Source organism: Bubalus bubalis, chromosome 2, assembly GCF_019923935.1.
Source record: "Bubalus bubalis isolate 160015118507 breed Murrah chromosome 2, NDDB_SH_1, whole genome shotgun sequence".
NCBI lineage: Eukaryota > Metazoa > Chordata > Mammalia > Artiodactyla > Bovidae > Bubalus > Bubalus bubalis.
This window is the reverse complement of record NC_059158.1, coordinates 131,627,609-131,652,971: the sequence shown is the minus strand read 5'-3', so window position 1 is coordinate 131,652,971 and position 25,363 is coordinate 131,627,609. Positions and strand designations below refer to the sequence as shown.

At 37.9% G+C, this 25,363-nt stretch overlaps 1 protein-coding gene and 1 long non-coding RNA gene across 7 annotated transcripts in view; one reads left to right on the top strand and one right to left on the bottom strand.

Annotated features, from left to right (window-relative positions):
- GLS (glutaminase) overlaps positions 1 to 20,112 on the bottom strand; it is an 87,905-nt gene extending 67,793 nt beyond the window's left edge. For 2 of the 3 annotated variants that reach the window (XM_006046515.4, XM_025277734.3), the window contains exons 1-4: positions 19,463 to 20,112; positions 5,502 to 5,598; positions 5,024 to 5,145; positions 479 to 608 (exon numbers count right to left, since the gene is read on the bottom strand). In XM_006046515.4, the coding sequence (XP_006046577.1) occupies positions 479 to 608; positions 5,024 to 5,145; positions 5,502 to 5,598; positions 19,463 to 19,866 (753 nt within the window). In that variant the 5' untranslated portion in view covers positions 19,867 to 20,112. The remainder of the gene's footprint in view (positions 1 to 478; positions 609 to 5,023; positions 5,146 to 5,501; positions 5,599 to 19,462) is intronic. The other variant, XM_006046516.4, reaches the window with a different exon arrangement.
- Positions 20,113 to 20,161: 49 nt separating this feature from the next.
- Positions 20,162 to 25,363, top strand: part of LOC112582765 — a 43,483-nt gene continuing 38,281 nt past the window's right edge. For 3 of the 4 annotated variants that reach the window (XR_006548459.1, XR_006548457.1, XR_003107088.2), the window contains exon 1: positions 20,162 to 20,632. This is a non-coding gene — a long non-coding RNA (uncharacterized LOC112582765). The remainder of the gene's footprint in view (positions 20,633 to 25,363) is intronic. The other variant, XR_003107089.2, reaches the window with a different exon arrangement.

The following is a 25,363-nucleotide window of genomic DNA, read 5'->3' as shown; positions in this document are numbered from 1 at the left end:
TATAAAGGTCACCTTAATCGTTTGAAAATCAAAAAGATTTCTTTTTAACGAAAATAACAATTAACCATAATATTTGAAATATTTTAAAAGCACTTAAAAAAAAGTACAAAGCACTAAGCTTCCCTGGTGGTTCTGACAGTAAAGAATCTGCCTGCAATTCAGGAGACTTGGTTCAATCCCTGGGTCAGGAAGATCCCCTGAAGAAGGAAATGGCTACACTCCAGTATTCCTCCCTGAGAATCCCATGGACAGAGGAGCCTGGCGGGCTACAGTCCATTGGATCGCAAAGAGTCAGACACAACTGAGCGATTTAAATTTCTGTTTACTTCTGTTACTCTAAAAGAACTTAATCCAGTGGTTTCACTTAAATTTCTTACTTATCAAAACACAAACCACATAATTTTACTCTCTACACCTCAAGTTTAGCTAAATTTATTCAATTAATGGTTTAGGAAAATATTCACGTCAAAAACATTACCTTTCCTCCAGACTGCTTTTTAGCACTCTCATATAATTCATCGATATGTGAAGTAAAAGACATAAAGTCAGGAATGACAAACTTTCTTCTAAAGGCTTGTGTCAACAAAACAATGTTGCTTTGAACACATCTGTGGAATATGAGAAAAAATTAGTACTTGCTAATAATAACAATATTAGGAGAATACACAAACAATAAAGAAATTCAACATTTTAAACAAATTTTAGAAATTATACTCTTTCTACATTATTTTCTTTCCTCCAAGCACCCTTTCATGTAGCTGCTTGTAAGCTATTGAACAAATTAAAGAAGTAAATTAGATAGCCTAAAAACTGCATCAAAGATTAAAACAACAGAGTATTCCACCAGGTTAAGTACCAAGATCATCTAAAAACAAGACTTTTTCACCTACCAGATATGATAAGCATTCAGCATGATATCTGGTTAACAAAAATCCAACTTTAATACATAGCTGAGATCCTCTTTATTTTTCCATGAAATAACCTCAGACATATGTCCCTTAAGAAAAAACTTGACAAAAAACTAAACATTCCGTATTTTAACATATTTTCTATAAATTACATTTTGAAAATGTTGCATTTCTAAGCTAAAAACTTTGTTTAGTCAGATTTGTCTCTATTAGTCAGATTTATCTCTAACATAAAATACTTATTTAAACGCTTGCAAAAATAATGTTTAACTTTAAAAAATATATATAATAGTTTAATAATTTTATATTACTTGAATCACAAAAAATATTTACATTATTCTATGCACTGTTAAGATGTGTAACACACTGTAGAATAAAAATGTTTCACTGTTAAAAACTATTTAAATGATATGGTAAACTATGTGGATGGGAAAGCATGAAATCTAATAATTTGAATCAATATTCTGCTTTGTTTTAAAAGGGTTTAAGCTAGAAAATCAATTTATTAATGTAACCCTAAAGAAGAGTTTTATAAATAGGTTAATAGCCAACTATATACTCTAAGCTCATCTTAAGTGCGTATCAGAAGTTCAATAATAGAACACTTAATCAATAAAGGAAGATACTGTAGACTTGAGCATCAAGCCATTATACCAACTAAGACTAAGCCCGTAACAGACTAAAAAGTACTAAGCTTCAAGTACTATATATTCTGTTTAACCCTCAAAAGATGAACTCTTTAAGAAGGTAATTTCCCCATTTTACAGACAGGAAAACTCTGTGTAACCTGAAAGTAAATAACATGCACTAATTATAAAAGGAGAGTTGGAGAATAGATACTCTCAATTTTTCAGTCCATGGTAAATGATAAATTTTTATCTCAGTATCTTAATTCAATGTTCTAAATGAAATAGCAAATTAGAATTAAAAGCCAGATATCACATTTTAACTACTGACCAAAATCCAGAATATATACTCACTTGGTCAACATAAAATTAAACACTGATTTAAAATAAAATAGGTTATTTTCAGTGATAAACATGTGCTCTAATTACAACATGAAAAAGTTATAATCCTAATTTCCATTATTAAGCTATAGATGTAGAAATAACTGACATCCAAGAGATAATATTTACTTCAATAAACCAATAAATTTTATGATAGTTTCAATGTTACCTAATATTGAGTTTTGTCACTGACTTAATATTTAATATGCATCAAACAGTAATTCAACTTGCACATGAGAGTTATAAGTAATATATTAGGAAAGACATTTCGTATCAGAAAAAAGTTGATAATTCCTGATCTTAAATTGCTATTCTGTATCAAGTCAAATCTACATCCTCCTTTTTTCAAGAACTGTTACATGAGAAAATATAAGGACTGTCAAACAAATAAAAATTATTAACCTTACTACTATTTACCTACTCAAAATTAATCAGCATTTTTAAAAGGAGGTTTTATACAAAAACTGAATAGTCAGTGAAACTGGGATTTTTTTTTCTTTTTTTAACTCTATTAGAAGGTGCTGGTAAAGCCGTGCTAACAGCCTTCATTGGTGAATTACTGCGGCCAGTCAAGGCAATATCACTCAGAAGAGTGTCTAGCTGCATATTGATGAGCATTCCAATCTGTAATCTTTTCTTGGGAGTTATTTTAATATGGATGTCATGAATCTAACTAGAAAATCAGAAGTCATATAAAGTAGAATGAAGAGGAAGTGTTTTATGGTTTTCAACAAGTGACATCTTTCTCATGCTTTCTTTGTTCAGTTTTCTCATCCGTAAACTGGTAAAAATAATTTTACTTTCCCTCTTAACTTAAATGTTGATGATTAACAACTGTTATGCACCATCAATGTTTTATAGAATATTTCAAATATAATTTTTCATTAGTAAAATAACATAGTGGATAAGAATTTTCAAAGAAAAATCAAATAAATACAAAGATTACTACTCATTTCCTCCAAAACAAGATGATAAAAAAAATTATGGTTACATGTGATAATACTTCTAATACTTACATGGCTAAAAATATATGAATAAATAAGGTATTCCTTTTCAACACAAATTTTCTACTTCTACTAAGACTATTAGCATTAAAAACAATTGAGTATCTAGATAGGTACAGGCAGTCTCCAACTTTCAAACAGACTATGCCCCAAAAAAGTATGCTTAGAACTTATTTTCCCATTTAAAGAAAAATTCTACATGCTTCTCAGATTACCCTCAAAGGCTGAATATATATATTAACCAACAAGGTATTTTAGGTAAAATGTCAACACACTGACTTCAACCAAACCTTTCCACCTTTCTTTATAAATTACTTCTCTGGGAAAATGAATTCCATTGTAACATCTGCTTTCCCAGTTGCATGAAAGTGAGATAGTTTATTTCTGGCAATACTAACTAGAAAACAAATTTTGAAAACAGAGAAAATACTTCTCTGAAGCAATCACCTTTCCAGGTGATCTGAAAAGGTTAGCGGTCAGAGGTTCTGAATCTCATTCTAGGAATGAAAAGAGAAATCATATGCCTATAGACATAAACTCTTCCACTGCCTGCTCACATAGACCACTAAGCATCTCTCAAGTTGGGAACTGCCTATATTACAACTGTCAGGTTTTTTTTTTTTTTTAATTGTATTAGTGTTTAAAATAATGTTGTTATTTTTAATATACTTATAGTAGAAAATTTTATGCTTTTCTGTTTACTCAGTGTATTTACTTTTTTAAATTTCATATTTAAACACAATATGTTTATGAAGCACAAAAAAACCTTAACCAGTACTGAAAAGATATAAAATACTGCTTTCATGTAGGAATTCAAAGTAATTGCTCATACCCACAATCAACATACCTATCTACCATGTCTTTGAATCAAGTCTGACAACTTTATTCTCAGATATACTGAAATAACTCCCCAGAAGGCACTTTGCACAGAGTTCATGACCACTAAAAACAAAATAATCTTACTGCAAAAATACAGCTAACTAGAAATTATTTCCTTCCCTTCACAAAGAACAGGTTCGGAAGACCCAAAATTCCTAACATCAATTCCAACATGAACCTAAAATCTACACTTGATAAGGTCAGCAGAGTTAACAGCATCAAGAACCATGTGGTGAAAAGACAGAGATCTAAAATTGACAGCACTCACTGCTTCACGGTATGCAAGACACTTGGGAGGATCTCAGTTAAATACTTATACCTTCAGATGACTTAATATTCCAGGATATTTCAGCAGATATCTAGAATAAATCATCTAGCCCCCAAAAGACAATAAAATAAAAAATATATAAAAATACATACATACAAATAAACTTTCAAGGTAGATGCTGGAATTCTTTTCAACCTAAGCCTTTAGTCAGGAAAAAGCCAAGGTTTAACAGTAGTGTTTATAGTTTTATTTTAGTTCTCACTCAAGTTTAGTTGTAAAATACCATATACTTCCTTGGGTTTCATGACAAACTTGTCTATCAAATTATTAAGCAATCAGACTAGTAGGAACACATTAAAGAAAATAAAGATTGGCAAATATAGGAAAATAAAAATATTCTCATTTAAGCAAATCAAGGCATTAATGTCCAAAGTTAGCATTAAGCTTTTAGATATTCTGGGGAAAAAAAAAAAAAGCCTATGCATTAAGCCTATGTCTGCTGTGAGGAGAGCAGCAGACAATGGAGACATGTAAACCTAATAAATGCAGGCTGCCTGAAGCCTTCCCATTTTATGATGTCATCTAAATCAACTTGCAGAAAAGAAACAGAGACCATGCTGAGAAAGGCTGCAAGATATGCAGATGAATTAGAGATCAATTTAAACAGGACAGAGTATGTTCCATTCAAACTTAATGCAATCTCCAGGTATTATAAATTGGAAACATCCATGGCTACATTTCCTCAGAACAGTTTCAAGGTATACTCTTAGACCTAGTATATTATAGAACTTTAATGTGCACCAAGTTGTTCTAAGCAATTGATGTTTATAAATCCCCTCCCCTCTTTTTTCAGTTACACAGGAAGCACTGGCTTTCAAAGATGCAATTTTGTTTTAAAAGAAAAAAACACCACATAGCATAGCAAATGACCATTAACGGTTTGGCAGAAATTTTTACTTTTTAAAAAGATCTTTGTCTAGCATGACACCATCTGATGTTGTTTGAAGAGTTAATCTTAACATATCCATACACTCTTTCAACCTGGGATCAGACGTTCGCAATCCTGTAGATTTGAGTGCCTGTTTTTAAAAAAATAAGAGTCTGTAAATACATAGTGCAAATAATGTATATGCTTATTCCAACTACAAGTTTTTAATTCCTGTATTTAAAAACTTCTACCCAAGACCTGAATATATATATATGGCATTTTAGTGTCACTATTACCCTCTTTCTGGAAAAGTTTCTCATTGTTTCTTTCATTTCCTTTCATTGATTACCTTGAAATGAGCATGATGAAAATTTGAAAATAAGAAAAATAGTGTCAGTCAGAATCTACATGTCAGATGACTTTAAGACTACATGCATGCAATATCACCATATATTGATTCATATTACTGATTTTTAAAAGTTAGGATAGAAAAATATAAAAACTTACTGTAATAAATTTATGAACAGGTATTTTCTCTTGTCCTTCTGCAATTGTATAGAACAGCAAATCTTCCAAACTAGGTAACAGACCCTGTTTTATTTTACTAAAGAGGAAAAAAAGAACACAAAATTAACTCTTATGTGAACTTTCAAGTAGATTTTAGCTACATCCATTTAAAAATAATCAATGAAGCAGACTACAGTTGATCAATTCCTCAAGACCTACTATCATATTAATAAATGCCGATTTACCAAAATCAAACAGTATTACTGAAGCCACATTGAGAAGTACGTTTAAACATGTTCATTAATTTACACAGATATTTTGTAATCCTTAATTATCTTTTATGGCAATTTCTTCCTGTATAGCCTAATACAATACAATCACCCAATACTAACTATGAGCCTAGAAAATGTTCAGGTAAGAGTCAATATTTCATTCTGTTGTTATTGTTTTTTTATAGGATGATTATACATATGTTACGGAGAAGGCAATGGCGACTCACTCCAGTACTCTTGCCTGGAAAATCCCATGGATGGAGGAGCCTGGTAGGCTGCAGTCCATGGGGTCGCAAACAGTCAAACGTGACTGAGCGACTTCACTTTACTTTTCACTTTCATGCACTGGAGAAGGAACTGGCAACCCACTCCAGTGTTCTTGCCTGGAGAATCCCAGGGACGGGATTCCATGGGGTCGCACAGAGTCAGACACGACTGAAGCGACTTAGCAGCAGTAGCATACATATGTAAAACATGGTTGTGGTTTAGTTGCTAAGTTGTGTCCGACTCTTTGCAACTCTATGTACTATAGCCTGCCAGGCTCCTCTGTTCATGGGATTTCCCAGGCAAGAACACTGGTTTGTCATTTCCTCCTCTAGGGATCTTCCCGACCCAGGAAGTGAACTCAGGTCTCCTGCATTGCAGGCGGATTTGTTACCGACTGAGCTTTGAGGGAATCCTTGAATATAACACATATATTATAGTCATATATTTATTATAAAGTTATATAAAGATATAGTTCAAATAATTAACCTGATTGTAAAATCTGAGGGAGAGAGTAATTAAGAAAAGATTAGTGTACAAGTTCTCAAGTCCTGGCTATAATATTTACTAGTCAAGTCAGCTTGGGTAAATTAATTAACTTTTCTGTGATTCAGTTTCCTCATTTGAGAAAGGGAGATGTGAGAATCAGTTGACTTAACACATTCAATACCCTCAGTGCCCTGCTTGGCAGAAAGTAATCAATTGTCAGTAATTATAGTGACTATTTCTAAAGTGACCTAGGCTTACATATACACATCAAATGCCACAAATCATAAGACTGTTAGAATAAAAATGTTACCATAAAAATATATTAAAATCTTAATTAATTAATGAGCTGGTATATGATGCTGCTGCCGCGTCGCTTCAGTCGTGTCCGACTCTGTGCAACCCTGTAGATGGCAGCCCACCAGGGTCCACTGTCCCTGGGATTCTCCAGGCAAGAACACTGTGGAGGGGGTTGCCACTTCCTTTTCCAATGCATGCAAGTGAAAAGTGAAAGTGAAGTCGCTCAGTGGTGTCCGACTCTCAGCGACCCCATGGACGGCAGCCTACCAGGCTCCTCCGTCCATGGGATTTTCCAAGCAAGAGTACTGGAGTGGGGTGCCACTGCCTTCTCTGGGTATAAGATGCTGTTGCTGCTGCTAAGTCGCTTCAGTCATGTCTGACTCTGTGCAACCCCATAGACGGCACCACCAGGCTCCCCCGTCCCTGGGATTCTCCAGGCAAGAACACTGGAGTGGGTTGCCATTTCCTTCTCCAATGCATTAAAGTGAAAAGTGAAAGTGAAGTTGCTCAGTCATGTCCAACTCCTAGCGACCCCATGGACTGCAGCCTACCAGGCTCCTCCGTCCATGGGATTTTCCAAGCAAGAGTACTGGAGTGGGGTGCCACTGCCTTCTCCGGGTATAAGATGCTATGATTAACCATATTTTTAATCAAGAAAAATGTTTTCCTATTCATTGCAAAGTTTTCAGATAAACTATAATGAACCTATAAATATTTTCTTTTGGGGGGCTCTGAAACTGAAATGAACACAGTTTAATATTCTGAACATTCATGACTATCATATGTATTATAGTGATGTTATAAGAATTATAGATCTAGGGTAGACCAATCTCCTCCTCACCCATCACTATTTATTAAAATCAAAGGTACAAATACACACATGTATTTGTATGCATGTGTATATAAAATGTCTGGAAAGGGCTTTACCTTTATTTCAAGAAAGAGAAAATTAGAGAGTGGTCCATATATTTCTATTTTAAAAGACAACAGAATACAGTGTCGGCTCACAGCGCATATACATTTAGACATGCACATATAAAATTTATCCTCAAACACTAATGTTGGCATTAATGTCACTTATACTTGTTTTCAAAGCTATCATACCAGCTTCTTGTTTTTCAAGTCAACCCTAACGTACCAGAATTTCATGCCAATGTTTTAAAAAAAATAACACATAGGATTATTGTAATTTAAACATACATCCTGGATATATAATTACTCCTTAAAACAATTTTGGCTCTTAGAGAAATTTTTAAAATATATTTGGGATATTTTAATTATAAGAGTTAAAAATTATGGATAACTTTTGCTAAGTATTCTCATTAGCTGTTTTACATGCATTCTAATTCAATCCGTACAATGATGACAAAAAATACTATTATCCAAAATAAAGTATGGTTCCTGGTACACAGTGGATGCTCAATATATTTACTGTTTGACCAAAAAAAAAAAAAAAACAAAAACAGATTGACTCTGTCCCCATTTCTCAGAGGCTCAGACAGGTCAACAAACTTTCCAAGACTACACAGTGGTAGAGATATATTTAGAAACCTCGTTCCTCTGAATTCAGAGTCCAAAATATATGCCTCTACAGTTTTGCTGGCTCTTAAACTTACTAGCTAGTAATTACTTTTATAAGGTATGATTTTTCTAGATCATACCCTGATCTAAAACCATTAAACAGCATTCAACAGTACTGATAACTTAATATTTAAAGAAAAACTGAGCCAGCTGTCAAAAACAATCAGTGGAAAATAACATACCAATTATTTGCAGAAAATGGCTTGTTAAATAAACTTCAGATAGTAGTTGTTTATCACTTTAAAAAACTGCAGAATAAGCTTTCTATGTATTTACCACACCAGTAAATGGTATTTGCTTTGCCTAAAAGCTGTGTTAAGTACCATAAAATATAAAGTTTTTTAGCTTATGGTAGATAGGGCAAAGAATTTTAAATGACCATGTTTATTGCCACAGCTAACATAAAAGGCTAAATATTTACTTACTTTTGGACAAGAAACTAATTTTTATCCATTGGAGAGATATTTAAGTCATCCCTAAAATACTATGCTCACAAAATAAATAAGTAATAAACATAAATGATTAAAAAAGAATTCAAAATTGATTAAAAAAAAAAGTACTACCAATCTGAGCGTTTAAAAGCTCAGACTCTGATCTGAAAATGAATTTACTTCAATAGTCTGGGGAACAAATGCAAAGGTTCTCCCCAAACTTTCAACCACACAGAAATTACCCCAAAGACCTTTCCTGATACTATTACCTCCCTCCCCCTTCTTTCCCCAGGCTTCCCTGGTGGCTCAGATGGTAAAGAACCTGCCTGTAATGCAGGAGGACCCAGGTTCAATACCTGGGTCAGGAAGATCCCTTGGAGAAGGGAATGGCTATCCACTCCAGTATTCCTGTGTGAAGAATTACATGGACAGATAAGCCTGGTGAGCTACAGTGCATGGGGTTGCAGTGTCAGACACAACTGAGCAACTAACACTTTCCTTCCCCAAATTTATTACCACTTTGTGGCACTGCTTAATGATATTATACTTAACCACTAAAACTCAAAAGCTAAAAACTGTAGTTTTTGGAATATATAGTAACTAGGATATTTTTGAGAAGTGTTTAAGTTTTAATGACCAAAAAAACAGATCATAACAGGAGTATGCCAAGGCTGTGTATATTGTCACCCTGCTTATTTAACCTATATGCAGATTACATCATGAGAAACGCTGGGCTGGAAGAAGCACAAGCTGGGATCAAGATTGCTGGGAGAAATATCCATAACCTCAGATATGCAGATGACACCACCCTTATGGCAGAAAGTGAAGAGGAACTAAAAAGCCTCTTGATGAAAGTGAAAGAGGAGAGTGAAAAAGTTGGCTTAAAGCTCAACACTCAGAAAACTAAGATTATGGCATCCTAGAAGATCAGTCCTGGGTGTTCTTTGGAAAGACTGATGCTAAAGCTGAAACTCCAATACTTTGGCCACCTCACGAGAAGAGTTGACTCATTGGAAAAGACCCTGATGCTGGGAGGGATTGGGGGCAGGAGGAGAAGGGGACGACAGAGGATGAGATGGCTGGATGGCATCACCGACTCGATGGACATGAGTTTGAGTGAACTCCGGGAGTTGGTGATGGACAGGGAGGCCTGGCGTGCTGCAATTCATGGGGTCGCAAAGAGTCAGACAAACTGAGTGACTGACTGATCAAGAAATTTACAGATTTACCAATTCTACAAACAGGAAGTGACACTGACTCTGACTACTGATCAACCAGTTTCCCAATACAAAAGGACAATTAAAACTCCTTAGTCTGATATTTAGTTAATAAATTGGCTATGTACTATCTGGAGAAGGCAATGGCACCCCACTCCAGTACTCTTGCCTGGAAAATCCCATGGACGGAGGAGCTTGGTAGGCTCCAGTCCGTGGGGTCGCTGAGAGTTGGGCACAACTATCTATGCTATCAAAAGTTTCTAAGTAAAAAAACTCTATTATCAAATGAAAGGAAAATGAACTCAAAATGAGGAGGGGAAAAAAATGGAAAACAACTTACTTTGTCTTATTTTGTTAAATAATGTTTCATATTACTTGACCTTTCCAAACTACAAAGGCTGGGGTAATATCTTTTTTGTCAACTCCATATAACTCAAATGTATAATATAGTATAGTAAACCTATTAGATAATCAAAAACTTCAACTAAGTAAAAAAAAAAAAAAGATGCCTACGAATAGAATACAAAAGAATGCTTTGGTGTTTTTACTTGTAGCTTCATTTTAAAACAATTATCTAAAAAAAATACCTGGAGCTGTTTTTAAATCAGTTTATCACTTTGATTTTAGAGTGATCTGATTGATAGCGTCCGTAACACCAGTAAACTGGCAGATTGAACTGGTGAAGTTGAAAGCTGAATTCATAGTGGCTGATCATATACCATTTAAAGTCTGACAAAGACTCTAAATCATTTTTCCCCAAAGCTAAGTATTAGAGAATTCAAAAACAAAATTTTACATTTTTTAAAGCTTTACTTTAAAAGGACTTTCTATTGTTTCATCTTAAAACTCCACATGATAAAGCAAAGTGGGTAAACTGTTCCCAAATTACAAAGTCAAGTAATATGGCCAATATCACACAACTCAAGTGGGTGGACCAGATTTAGTCCTAGAAGTCAATACTTGGTTCCTGATCCCAGACTCTTTCTGCTATGCCACACCAACTGTGCTGAGTTGTTACACTCCATTTTAGGAGGAATACCTGGAGTTTATTCAAAATAAAGAAAGGTGAGATTACTTACATATTGAAGAATTTCTAACCAAAATGCTAACAGGGAAACTACTTATGTTAGATGACCAAATTGTTACTCTGCCTTGTTAAAACTGCATCTTGTAAAATACAAAGCAAAGATGAGATGAGGCAGCTGTTACAGCTGGACTTTATTTAAATTTATTCAAAAGCAAGTCAAAGTAAGAAACACAAAAGTAAGCTTTATGTGAGAAGTGGCCAGGCTGTCTACATCAGCTGATGACAAAGTGTCCGTATGTACAACTTCATGAGTCTAACCCAAGGGTACAATCTGCTTGACTTCAATGTGAGAGTGAGGACCTGGGTAGATCAAGTCCCAAATGTCCAACTCTGTTTGTCCTTCCAACCATGTACTCCTTTAGTCAAGTATCTGTTAACAAGTCATTCAAGTTGTAAAAATACAGATATGTGAACTCTATCACTGAAATTACTCTAATACCACATGAGAGATGACTTCCTCAAAATAATGACCAACCTAGATAGCACATTCAAAAGCAGAGACATTTCTTTGCCAACAAAGGTTCGTCTAGTCAAGGCTATGGTTTTTCCTGTGGTCATGTATGGATGTGAGAGTTGGACTGTGAAGAAGGCTGAGCGCCTAAGAATTGATACTTTTGAACTGTGGTGTTGGAGAAAACTCTTGAGAGTCCCTTGGACTGCAAGGAGATCCAACCAGTCCATTCTGAAGATCAGCCCTGGGATTTCTTTGGAAGGAATGATGCTAAAGCTGAAACTCCAGTACTTTGGCCACCTCATGCGAAGAGTTGACTCATTGGAAAAGACTCTGATGTTGGGAGGGATTGGGGGCAGGAGGAGAGGGGGACGACAGAGGATGAGATGGCTGGATGGCATCACTGACTCGATGGATGTGAGTCTGAGTGAACCCTGGGAGTTGGTGATGGACAGGGAGGCCTGGTGTGCTGTGATTCATGGGGTCGCAAAAAGTCGGACACGACTGAGTGACTGAACTAAACTGAACTGAACTGAAAGTTAACAAAAAGCTGATTTCAGCTACACATAAGGAAAAACAAAACAACTCTGAAAATGGTATGTGCTGCCTTCAAAGGTAATAAATTCTCTTATCAATGAGTATTCAAACAGAGATGGATAACAATCTGTAGCAAGTATAACAGGAGGGGAAAAACGTCAGCTGGGGAGATGGCTTTAAGGTCTCTTTCAATACTAAACCTAAAAACTTATAAAGCGTTATATTAATCTCCTAATACTGGAAGAAAAAACAAAGTAAGTCCTAACATTGTAATGACCTTGGTTAGGTCATTTAATAACTGTAGTCAGTTTACAACCTATGTAAAATGAGGTGGAAATAGATGTCTTGAAAATCACTTCCAACTCTAATCCTCAGTTTTTGAGCTACTCAAAATTCCTATAAATTATATTCCTATAAATTTCCTCGTAAGTCCCTGTACTAAAAATCATAAACTTTTACTCACTCAGGACTACATAATGCAGACATAAAGGATTTAGATATATTTTACATATAAAGCTTAATTATCTGGGTTTTTTAAAAAAGTAATCAGATCAGATCAGATCAGTCATTCAGTCATGTCCGACTCTTTGAGACCTCATGAATCGCAGCACGCCAGGCCTCCCTGTCCATCACCAACTCCCGGAGTTCACTGAGACTCACGTCCATCGAGTTAGTGGGAGTATCTAATGCCATGAAACTACACATTTAAAAACAGTCAAAACAGTACATTTTATGTTACATGAATTTTACCCCATTTTTTTTTTTTTTTTAAAGGTAAGGGGAATTGGGTATAGAAGGTGAGAATGAGGGAATATAGCTGAACTGGAGACAGGGAGGCCAAGAACAAAATGTAGCAACTGATACAATAATCCACAGAAGAACAAACCATTCTAACCAAAACCAGGGTATTAGAGAAATACTTACACAAATCCAGTTTAGTGCAAAGGCTATCAACAGCAAACTACCACAAGGGCCACCAGTTTTTATAAAGTTTTACTGCAAGAAAGCCATGCCTACTCTAATCTACTGTCTATGCCTTCTTTGCTACAACAGATGCTCTGAATACCTTTAATAGGCCAGATAGCTTGTGAAGCCAAAAATATACACTATTTGGCCCTTGAGAGAAAAAGTTTGCCACACTAGCCTTGGAGCATCACTGTATTTTAGCACAGTATAGTAATACCCCCTTATAGTGAACCTAAGAAATGTTAAACTCTATTCATTACAATGTTTTAATATGGCAGAAAACAGGCAACATTTTATGAGACTTACACCAAAACAGTTAAGAAATTTAAAACTTTGATGTTTGAGGATAAAAGAGAATACAACTGGATAATGCCAATAGTAGGAGCTTTACAAACCCATTCATAATCTTCTTCAGAACTTTTTTCAATGCGATAATACTGTTATACATACTAGAAAAAGGATATCAGGATAGCAAACCAGGACAGCAGGGTCAAGATTTACAAATTTAAAATCCTTTCTCTGATTAGAAGTTATCATAATGAAAATCTTAAAAGTAACTATATGGAGGCAGGAAAAACAACGTCTGTTCTCACAAACCAACAACTGCTAACATTGTTTTGGCTTATTTCTACTACTTTTTCTAAGCATTTTTAAAAGCTTGAGATGACTTGACATCAGATTGCATAGAAAATTTTGTATTATAACTTTTGACTTAACATTGTATTTTCCTATATTCCTAAAAAGTATCTGTATTCACTTTAAATGACTGAATAATAAACTCTCATGTGGATGTGCCATAATTTACTTAACCATTCCACTTCTATGGAACACAAGTTTTTCCCCACTTTTCTCTAAGCATAATACCGTGCCAAAAATATTAGTGAAAAAGCTATCTACACTTCAGTGTTGTTAACCTGGACTCCTAAAAAGGTGCAAATATGAAATTTTTCTAAAGTTTAAAAATCACCAAGGGACTTTCTCGGTTCTATGCACCTGTGTTTCACAACCAAAGTAATTTATACCAGGGTAGATTCCAGGATAAAATCATAGCAACAGCATCTCTATCTGAAAACTATTTACCTTATTTAGAGAAATCTACAGTTAGATATTTATTTACAAAAATAGTTACTTCATTTAGCTTTAAACATTCCTCTTAGTATCAAATGACTTAACAGTGAAACGGCATACACAGGCAACACCTTGGTTTATAAAGAATTTGAAGACTGAGGTGCTTAAAGAATGCAAATCCTACAGGCAGACTTTCGGTTTCTACAGTCATAATTTTTTTTCACTTCAAAATCACAAGAAGGAAGTAGTGCCTTTTTTTTACTAATTTTTTTTAAAACTTGAAGACACCCACATATATCTTCAACAAATTTCTCTTCAAGGTGACCCTGATCTTTTTCAGACTAAAATTGTGTCTACCCCCCGCCACCACCACTTGTTCCTACATACAAATGTCTTCACCAAAAAAGACTAATTCCCTAAGTTAGTTGATTTTTTTAGGTAGGCAGATTTCTTTATAAAAAATATAAAGCCTAGAAACAAGAAGCTAAACTCAAGTAGACTAAACCTCAGGAACTCCTTCAGTGAATGACATCTAAGTATTATTAATTAAGAGCATGCAGTTTATTACAGATTATGTCCCGGTATTATCAACGGCTAAACAGATGCATGTGGTTTAAAATAAACATTAGGCCACAAAAAATTTTAACATGTACGTTATGGTTGGGCATTCAAACAAAACTACAACTCACTGATAACTGTAATCTATAAAAAATATTTAGCAAATCACAAATAAAATGACTGAAAGGTTCACTGCAAAGTCCCACACCCAAAATTAAATATATTTCTTTATGAAGGAGGGTTTTTAAGTTTGTATTGTAAATTATTAGTAGCTCAGTTGTGTCCAACTCTTGGTGACCCCATGGACTATAGTCTGCCAGGCTCTTCTGTCCATAGGATTTCCCAGGCAAGAACACTGGAGCGGATTGCCCACCCTCCTCCAGGGGATCCTCCAGACCCAGGGATTGAACTAAATAAATTTTCAATCTTGATTTCAATTTAAATGAATTGTAAATATGTTCACTTTTACAAATTAAAAGCAGATGATTAAAGGATCATAACAGAGTTTGTCCCCTATTTAAAGAGAGGTTCTGTCTTTCTATTTAACCATGTATTACCTGGATGGGATGCCAATATTGCTTCAACTTCATTATCAGTACTATTCTATATAGAAGACCTAATTCAACATTGCTGAAATGCTTAAGTACTTAGTCTTACTTTGAAATTCAATTTGCACAAAATATGAGGTAATGATTCTTTTCTTGCTACCATTTATTAAGAATAAATATGAACTACAAAAACAAAATCATACTATTTGAAGCTAACTGAAATCATTTGTTTGCACTTTCACTTTTAATATATTTTTAATTATATAGTTGAGCAAACAGGATTACTGCATCAAAGACGTGCAGCTTTTAACAGATTACTACCAAACTGCCCTCCAAGATGGTTGAATTTATACTTCCACCAGCAATGTAAAGAGTTCCTATTTCCCATACCCTTTCCATCACTTAATTTAACATCTGCCAACCTGGTAGGGGGAAAATGACCTTGTTTTAATGGAATACTTTTGATATTGTATCCTGTATGCATTACCTATTTTCTAAAGGGCATACACCTACTGATACTTTCCCAGAATCATCCTTCTCTTTTTCTAATTAAATAATATAATGCCCAAACAAAAAGTAACTTTAAAAAACTTTCCCTCTTCTCCACCTGCTAACCCTTCCCAGAGATCCTTCACTAAGACAGAATATACACATCTACATTTTGCAGAAGTGAAGTATGGCATTCTTGAGAGAGAAGACAGTATGATAAAAATGTTCATGTTGGGCAAGCACTGGCATAACATAGAAGTTAATAAAAAATCTCAAATGCTACACAGCATTGTTTGATATAATCTGCATCCCAATCCATTACTGGTTTTCTGGAAGAAGTGCTTTTTGAAATTATAACTCTGTAATTAATCTTGAAACAACATGCAAAATAGGTTGAAATGAGACAAAAGCACAGATATATGGTGAAGATTTTAAATCTGAAGTCATCAGACTGCTGTTTGGTTGCTAACTTGCGTATGACTCTTTGTGACCCCATGGACTACAGTCTGCCAGGATCCTCTGCCCATGGGGTTTCCCAGGCAAGAATACTGGAGTGGGTTGCCACTTTCTTCTCCAGGTCCTCTTCCCTACCCAGGGATCAAACCTGCAACTCCTACTTGACAGGTGGATTCTTTACCACTGGGCCACCTGGGAAGCCCCGAAGTCATTAGGTATGTGGAGATAAATATAACAAAGCTTGGATGAAAAATGAACTATTACCTACACAAAGATTAGAGGATATGCTGCTGAGAAGGCAGACAAGTGGGGAAAAAGCAGAAGCCTCACAGTCTCAGGATTTATACCCAGTGAACAAACCCCAAAAGAGCCACAGAAAAAGAGAACAATTTAAAAAGTCAAGAGTTGTGTCAAGTGGTTTCCAAAATGATTGAATAATACTAACAAAATTAAATAAGAGCACTGCAGGGAAAACTGAGCAGAGATCATTACATTTTCCTGTAACATACTTAGGACAGTAGTAAAATCTTAACCTTGATCAGTAACCTAAACCAGAATTGAAGTTGTTGACAGAGATAGCATAGCCTTGAAAGACAACAGTTCAGAATTTGACTATGAAAAAAGATAACTCACATTCTACCTCCTTCCAGAATATAATATTGCATGGATAATAAAATATAAGACCAAGGAAAGGAGGAAAAGCAAATATCCCAGCCACATGAACTAATAAAATTGCTATGGTTAAGAATTAAATTCACTCTGAGCTTACTGGTAAGCAAGGCAAAAGGGTAAAGTTAATATCACATAGTTTTACATAAATTTTTTCCAGAAACCAAACAACAAAAAATTTTCATTTGAGCCTAAAATTCAAAGGCTAATCTCCTTGTAAGGTTTTACAATAAATGATGTAATTTTTTAACTGAAGAACTATACATAACAAATGTTAAACTCATTTTATTTTTCGCATGGGTATTTCTTTTAATAATCCTCTACAGAAACTGGCAGAATCCTGAGTGAGTGCTGGCATCCTAGGTGACTTGCTGACTGAGGAATGACCTATACTTTGGAAACTGAGTGTAAGAAAGGAAGCATCAACTGGAACCTTACCTCCCAGAATAAGAGAAATGTTTACCTCATAAAGGCAAAATGGATGAAGTCAAAGGAAGGAAGCTACATTTCGAAACCAGATCATTTAAGAAATAGAATCTTTCAACAGATAAGAATTTTTTTCACAATCATCGAGACCAGTACTCTTCACTTTATCTGTAAATAGGAGATAGCTGGGGTTCACTCTTGAAATCCTTGATTGAAAGCTCTCAGGTTTATCATATACTTGGATTGCTCTTAAACTTTTCTAGCTATTACTCCAAACTTTGGTGTCAAAAACAGACTCTTCTGAACTACTGTAAACAAGGTTATCTTATTGGCCATTCAAACTCGCAGGACATCCGAACAAATATTCTTGAAGGAGTCCCTCCGTAGACTGGTTTTCTTTGGGGGCTAGGAGGAACAGGAAGGGACATTTTTATGTAGAATGGTCAATAGGCATTAGACAAAGTAAGTGTTCCAAAATTACTGCTAAGAAATTATTTATTTCAAAGGCAATGGCGGTACAAGCTTCTAGAAAACATGTAAATCACAAAAGCTCAATTTTCTCACAAAAGGGGAAAAAAAGAGGGACACTAGAGCCATTGAAGAGACAGAATGGAAGACATTTTCTAGAGAAAGCCGTTCCCATCAAACAACCTTTAAGGACAACTTTCAAATGCTAGTAATCACATTCTTCTTTCAATTCTGCAACTCTGGACATCTGTACTTAGACTAGTTACAGGCCTGGTAATTCAGAAAAGTAAAGTGAGTACGAAATAAACACACACAATTCTAGTCTCCAAAAAACGTTAAAGATGCAGAGATTTGACAAAAGTCTAGCTTTTCAGAACGTGACCACATTTGGGTCATCCAACTGAGGATGTTCAATGACCTGCCCATAATCATAAGGGCGCAAAACCCTTATCACAGCATATCACAAATGTGGCCCATCACCAAGCGATATTTTTTAAAGTAACATTTTTCAGTCTAGGAAAACAATTTTAGCTCGGAATGTTTTAGGATGGTGCCAATTTCAATTACAGGAAACATTAAGCCAGGTTTGAGATTGAAAGTATAAGAATCCCACTTTCAGTTTGACTTAAGATAGCAATATAAGACGAGGAGCAAAAAACAGATCACATACGGTCAGCGCAAAGTCAGAAAAACAGTAAGATATAAAGAAAATGGGTAAATATTTACCTACAGTGGGAAAAAAAGCTTTGTGTCCATTTATATTAACTCAAGACAAAATATCCAGGAAACTGCCTCACGTACTGCGTAGGAAAAAACCCCAATTTTGTTTAAAGATTAAATTGCTGTGCACAATAGGTGAGTTATCACCCTATCACAATTCATTTAAACCACAAAAGCTACTTAATTCGTTTTCAGAGTTAGCATTTTACCCGTCACATTCAATCCTGGCTATTTTCACATGTATTTTCAAAAACTCGCCCATCTCATGGACGATGTCAGACGGGCCAAAGCTGGTTGGTCCCGAGTGCAAACAGGTGGTCTGTACTGCATGCCCCGTCTTCTAGGCCACATGACTCTTTTCCTCCTAATCTCATTGCGGAAACGTTATTTCCGGTGCCCCAGATGGCTCTACACAAGCCTTAAGAAGCCACTTCAGAAATGTTAAGAATATTCTGCTACACTAGGCTTCTTAAGAGATGGTGGCAGAGATCGAAGGAGGGATACGCAGAGAGAAAACTCGAACCCTTCTTGAAGCAAGGAGTCAGAAAGGCACAGGTTTTGCCCACCGCCAGACTCCTAAATGTCATTTAGTGATGTTCTTGTGGCATCACCGCCAAGGGCTGGGCGGGCGGCCAGGTACTGCAGCCCGGAGCCGGGGCGCTGAGCACGCGCGGCGTGGGACAGACACGCAGCCACAGCTCCAGCACGGGGGTTAGGGGAGGGGGGCACCAGAGAGGCCCTCCGGACCCTTGGCAGCTCCACCCGGCGGCGGGGAAGGGAAGTAAGGGCCCAGCGAGGGGCGCGGGCGGGGCCGGGCCTAATCACATGGCGCAGAAGGCGCAGGCAGCCCGGCATCTCTTTCTTTCTCTTTCTCGAACCTCCGCTCCCATCCCGCCCCGCCGAAGGCCCCTCCCGGGCCCGGGACCCAGGCGGGACGAAGCCTCCTGCGCCTCGAGTAGACACTCACTTTTCGCCTGAAGGCACCAGCTCCTTGCCCTCGTTGTTGGAGAACGCGTCCGTCTCCCCCGGGCCGTCCTTGGGGCCGGGCGCCTGCGGGACTGCGGGCGGCGACGCCCCAGGCTGCGGCGGCGGCGGCTGCTGCTGCTGCTGCTGCGTGGCCCCCTTGCCCAACTCCTGTAGGATCTCCGAGGGCGAGCTGGACAGGCCCCTCGCGAGGGGCCCCGCCGACAGGCCGCCCCCGCCCCACCACGGGTAGAGCCGCGCGGCGGCCACCTGGCCCGTTCGTCCCCCGCCCAGGGGTCGCCGGCACAGGGTGGCGAGGGGCTGCGCCCGCCTCAGAACTGCGCAGGCGGCTGCGGGCGGGCGCAAGAGCAGGTCCCGCAGCATCGCCGAGCCTCGGAGTCGCATCATACCGCCGGGTCCGTCAGCGCCCGCTCAACAGGGGAGGATGCTCCGGACGTGGGCGACCACTCTTTTCCGAGAATGCAGTTTCCGGCGCGACGGCCAGAGGGCAAAAAGAGGACAGGGGCAGAGACGTGGGTGTGGTTCCGGCTCCCACAGCCGCCGCCGCCGCCGGGGCTGCTCCTCAGACTGCCCGCTACCGCTGCTCCTCAGACTCCCCGCTACCGCTTCTCCTCACACGGCGTAGGGCTCCGCACTGAGGCTTAGGCGCAGGGGCGGGCCCGAGACATTCCGCGCGCACCCTCCAGGAGGCGGGAGGACGCCGACGGCCTGCCCCCTCCGCCAGCTCCGATTGGCTCAGATCCTCGACCTCGCTTATGATTGGTGACTGGTGCAGTCAAATTTCTCTCGGCGCCTGGTGCGCAGTGTAGGGCGGCTGACGGGCGGCAGGGGTGGGGTTCGGAGGGGGAGGGGCGGGGCGTGGACTCAAACTGACGTGTGAGGCTGGAGAGGCAGGCAGGTCTCCAGAGTAGCCCCTTCTCTCTGGCTTGGTCAGGATCGAGGGTGCTACAGATAGAAACTGGGGGCCAGTGGTCTCGTCCTTTTCAAAACGGATGGGCTCCTGGACTCTGGGACCTCGAACTGTTTGGGCAACTGATGGGTAAGAGCCCCTGCAGCCCAGGGGCCGGCCATCAGTGGGCTTGGTCGTGGCTGGAGTCTGGCCTGGCCATCGGAGCTCGGCTGTCCAAGCTTGCCGCTGGCCCCCGGCTATCCGGTAAGGGCATGTGGCGACGCCTCTGAGGGCCGCGGACCCGCGAGGGCAGCCCCAGAAGAGCTTGTCCTTCTCCCAAATATTACATTTACTTGAAACTTTCCATGGTTGGCGACTGCCCAGATGTGAAGTGTTTTGGAAAAAATGAGCAAAATCCTTTCAGCTATGCGGCTTAGCCATTTGGAGGATTGGAGTTTGGGGGAGGGCAAAGAGAGAAGGGGAAAATCCAAAACGTGACAGCTTTCCTTTTTAAAAAATTGCTTTTAAAAATGTGCAGTGACATCTCAAAAATACTTTTGAACAATGATTCCCCTAATACTAGTTTGCTTGAGAACAAAATTATAGATGCTTCTCTATTTTAAAGCTGCCTCGTCATTGTAAAATAGAAGCATCCAGATCCTGTTCTCTAAATCGTTTTCAGCCTAGTATTATTTTATCCATTTATATTTTTGGACCTGTAGGAAAAGAGCCAAGGATTTGATGATCTCTTGACTTTTTCTTTGAGCCTATGTAGCCTATATACTCCCAGGGAAGGGGGAGCCTGGTGGGCTGCCGTCTATGGGGTCGCACAGAGTCGGACACGACTGAAGCGACTTAGCAGCAGCAGCAGCCTATATACGGAGAAGGCAATGGCACCCTACTCAAGAACTCTTGCCTGGAAAATCCCATGGACGGAGGAGCCTGGAAGGCTGCAGTCCAAGGGGTCGCTGAGGGTCAGACACGACTGAGCGACTTCACTTTCACTTTTCACTTTCATGCGTTGGAAATGGCAACCCACTCCAGTGTTCTTTGCCTGGAGAATCCCAGGGATGGGGAAGCCTGGTGGGCTGCCGTCTATGGGGTCGCACAGAGTCGGACACGACTGAAGTGACTTAGCAGCAGCAGCCTATATACAGTCCACTTTCGGCTCCCCCCGCCCACAAATTCTTTAGGCGATATCCTGAAACAATTAGTTTTAAATGCATAGATTCACTAAGGTTAATATGGCTTCCCTGGTGGCTCAGTCTGTAAAGAATCTGCCTGCAATGCAGGATGACCGGGTTCGATCCCTGGGTCCAGAAGATCCTCTAAAGCAGGAAATGGCAACCCACTCCAGTATTCTTGCCTGGAAAATCTCATGGACAGAAGAGCCTGGCATGTTATATAGCCATGGGGTCACAAGAGTGGGAGGTGACTTAGTGACTAAACCACTACCACAAAGTTTAATGGGATAGTTTTTATGCAATGGGAAGGGTGTTGTATATCAGGGACATGCATCATTAACTGATAATCAGATTTAGTAATGGGATGAATCTTAAAATATTGCACTAGATTAGTAATTAAGAAATGTGGCTGAACCTACCAGTATGTGACCTCTGGCATGTCACAGTCTTGTCATGTTTAAGTTTTTTCTATCTCTCTTTAACCAGAATAATATGGAGCAAGCTATTATTATATGTATACTTTTTTCCCCCAAGTTAAGACAATTACAAATCATTTAGATGGTTTTTTATTACTACTTAGTGTTATCTACTGAGAAGGCAATGGCACCCCACTCCAGTACTCTTGCTTGGAAAATCCCATGGATGGAGGAGCCTGGTAGGCTGCAGTCCATGGGGTCGCTAAGAGTCCGACACGACTGAGCGACTTCACTTTCACTTTTCACTTTCATGCATTGAAGAAGGAAATGGCAACCCACTCCAATGTTCTTGCCTGGAGAATCCCAGGGACGGGGGAGCCTGGTGGGCTGCCGTCTATGGGGTCACACAGAGTCAGACACGACTGAAGCGACTTAGCAGCAGCAGCAGTGTTACCTGTCACTAAATTTGATGAGTCAAAGTAAATATATTTAGGAAAAGGGAAATTAGGTTTGGAGGAAAAGTAGCAAATACTACATCTCCCTAACATTTCCAAGCAAGAGTACTGGAGTGGGGTGCCATTGCCAGTCTGACTTATCAATGTCATAATCTTGAATACTGTCCTATCTCTTAGATATAACTAGTTACCAATTTTGACTGCCTCCCTTCTCAGAATGACATCCAAGCTATTGACAAATTGAGTTATTATTTTCCTCCTGGTTTTTCTTAGTTTCTCTATTTTTCCTATGAAAATTCTTTCCAGTGTTTAAAGGTTTATATATTTTATAGTATACTTAACACATGTAGAAAGTAAACCAAGTAAGAGATTATTTTCTGGAGTTTCTACTTTCAAGGATGAGCTGGTGAGAGTGGACAGATGTTACTCCTAATACTTAGAACAACTTCAAGTCCACTGAAATTTAACCCCTTGTTTGAAAAGACCAATACAAAGTTAGACAGCAAATTAAAACTACTACAAATTGAATGAAAATGTGACTCATTAATACTTTTGATTATTTTCTTCATCTCATATAATTTTTAAAATCTTTAATGATTTTTTGGAACTATAAGTTAATTACCATTTCCATTAGGTTAATTATTCAACTATTAAGTCATATAACATATAGTTATCCCTGTACAAGCATTTTATACACATACAATAGCCTACCAAAATATCTACAAACAAAATGACTAGTTTAGCATGTGTCCAGGTTGTCAGACTAGTCCTAGATGTCCTGTTTGCTACTAGATAGGTGCAGTTATCCTACCATGGAGTGTGGTCTCATAGCCATTGAGAAGATAGTCAACCATAGAAAGGAAAAATTGGAATTTTTGCACTTTGTGTTTGTTCTAACTAGAACAGTTCCTGAGCTTCTGTACTCTTTTGAAGATTAGAAAAGGCTAATGTTTCAAGATGATAATATATATATAAATTCCACATCTTGCCCTTCACAAAAACTAAAAGGTATTATTTGTTGACCTAGAGCTAGATAGAAAATAGTTTTCCTTTGACTAACACCTTAAAAGAGTTGCCTAAGTTTTTTTGATTTGTTGCTTTGTTTGAAATTCTTCTATTTAGAGAAAACAGTAAGGCTCAGGAAGCCTCTAAACAAGCTTCTGCTGCTACTTCCCTTTCTTCTCTTGGTTTCCTGCTTTAACTGGCCAACTTCCTAGCCTCACTGATAAACCTTGCCAAACATAACTTATTTTTCCAAAGCTGAACTTAGATCTTTATTAAAGTATTATAAATCTTTCATTTCCATTATACAGATAGCATTGGTATCTTATAGGGTTGTTGTGAGTGTTAAATGAATCAGTACCTGTATGGCACTTAGAACAATGATAGTTGAATTCTGTTTTAGCTATAATTATTATTATTTTCCCATGAGTGAATAAATTTTATTGTACAGTGTGATTAGTTGTCACATCTATTACTGTAAAGACAAATAGGCAATTGTTTTAAACCATGTAATCATAAAATACCATTTAAGAAGAAGCTTTTGTTGTTGTTATTCAGTCACTAAGTCATGTCTGACTTTTTGCAATCCCATGGACTGCAGCATGTTGGGCTCCTCTGTCCTTCACTATATCCCTGAGTTTGCTCAGATTCATGTCCACTGAGTCAGTGGTACTATCTAACCATCTCATTGTCTGCTGCCCCCTTCTCCTTTTGCCATCAGTCTTTCACAGCATCAGGGTCTTTTCCAGTGATTCAGCTTTTTTCATCATGTAGCCAAAGTATTGGAGTTTCAGCTTGAGCATCAGTCCTTCTAATGAATATTCAGGGTTGATTTCCTTTAGGATTGATTGGTTTGATTTCCTTGCAGTCCCAGGGACTCTCAAGAGTCTTCTGCAGCACCACAGTTCGAAGGCATCAGTTCTTCAGTGTTTAGCTTTCTTTATGGCCCAACTCTTTCTTTGCAGCTGAAGTTGGAGAAGTTGTACATAGTCAGCAAAAACAAAATGTGGAGCTGACTGTAGGGCAGATCATGAGCTCTTTATTGCAAAAGAAGATGCCAACATCCCAAAATAAGATAATTTTCTTCATTTTTGGAAAACAAAGCAATAATTTGCAAAGTATCTTAAAATAGACTACTACAAAGACAGCTTAAGCAAAGCTAGGCTCAGTGCCTGGGGTACCACCTATTTACAAATAACTTTTAGAAAAGAAATAGTACTAAATGAAGAATTGCTAGACCAAAAAGCAAAACAAAACTAAACCAGCCTGAATGTACATGTCACATACAATTAAACCTAAAAATCTATCATTTGCCATCTATGTAAATTAAAATGAATATCTGTTCTTTGCAGTATCACACAAAAATGGCAAGAGAAATTTTAATCAGATTTGAGGAGATTGAATGGTCTCATTTAAAATACTAACTATATGGAAATCTTTTTGAGAGTCCTCTGATGGCTGGGATGGGAGTTGGGGTGGTAATTAGTTATTTTTCTTCATTTAGAGTGATATGGTAAAGATTTTAGTTAGTTTGGTTTATAAATTATTTAGACTTAGGTCATGATTATATGCCTGGAGCCTCCAGGTGTTTACTGATTTTTCAAGTGATTTTCTTGGTTTTTTTTTTTTTTTTGTAGATTCATAGAAAATATTAAATTAGACTAAATCCCATCCTAGATATCAGCAAGTTGTATATTAGCAAAACCTTAAAAAGTTTGATTTTATAAATGGCCAAAAAGTCAGTCAAAAGGATACCTACTTGAGTCTGAAAACCTCTGTGGTAGGTTGTGTTACTGTTCCCAAATATTTTTGTCTCTCCCAATAGGAAGTCTTTACTTCCTCACCTTGTTGAATGGGAGGCTTGGCCTTATGCCTTGATTTGTTCAATGAAATGTGAAAGGAAGTGATGTAGGCCACTGCTAAGCAGAAACTTTAGGA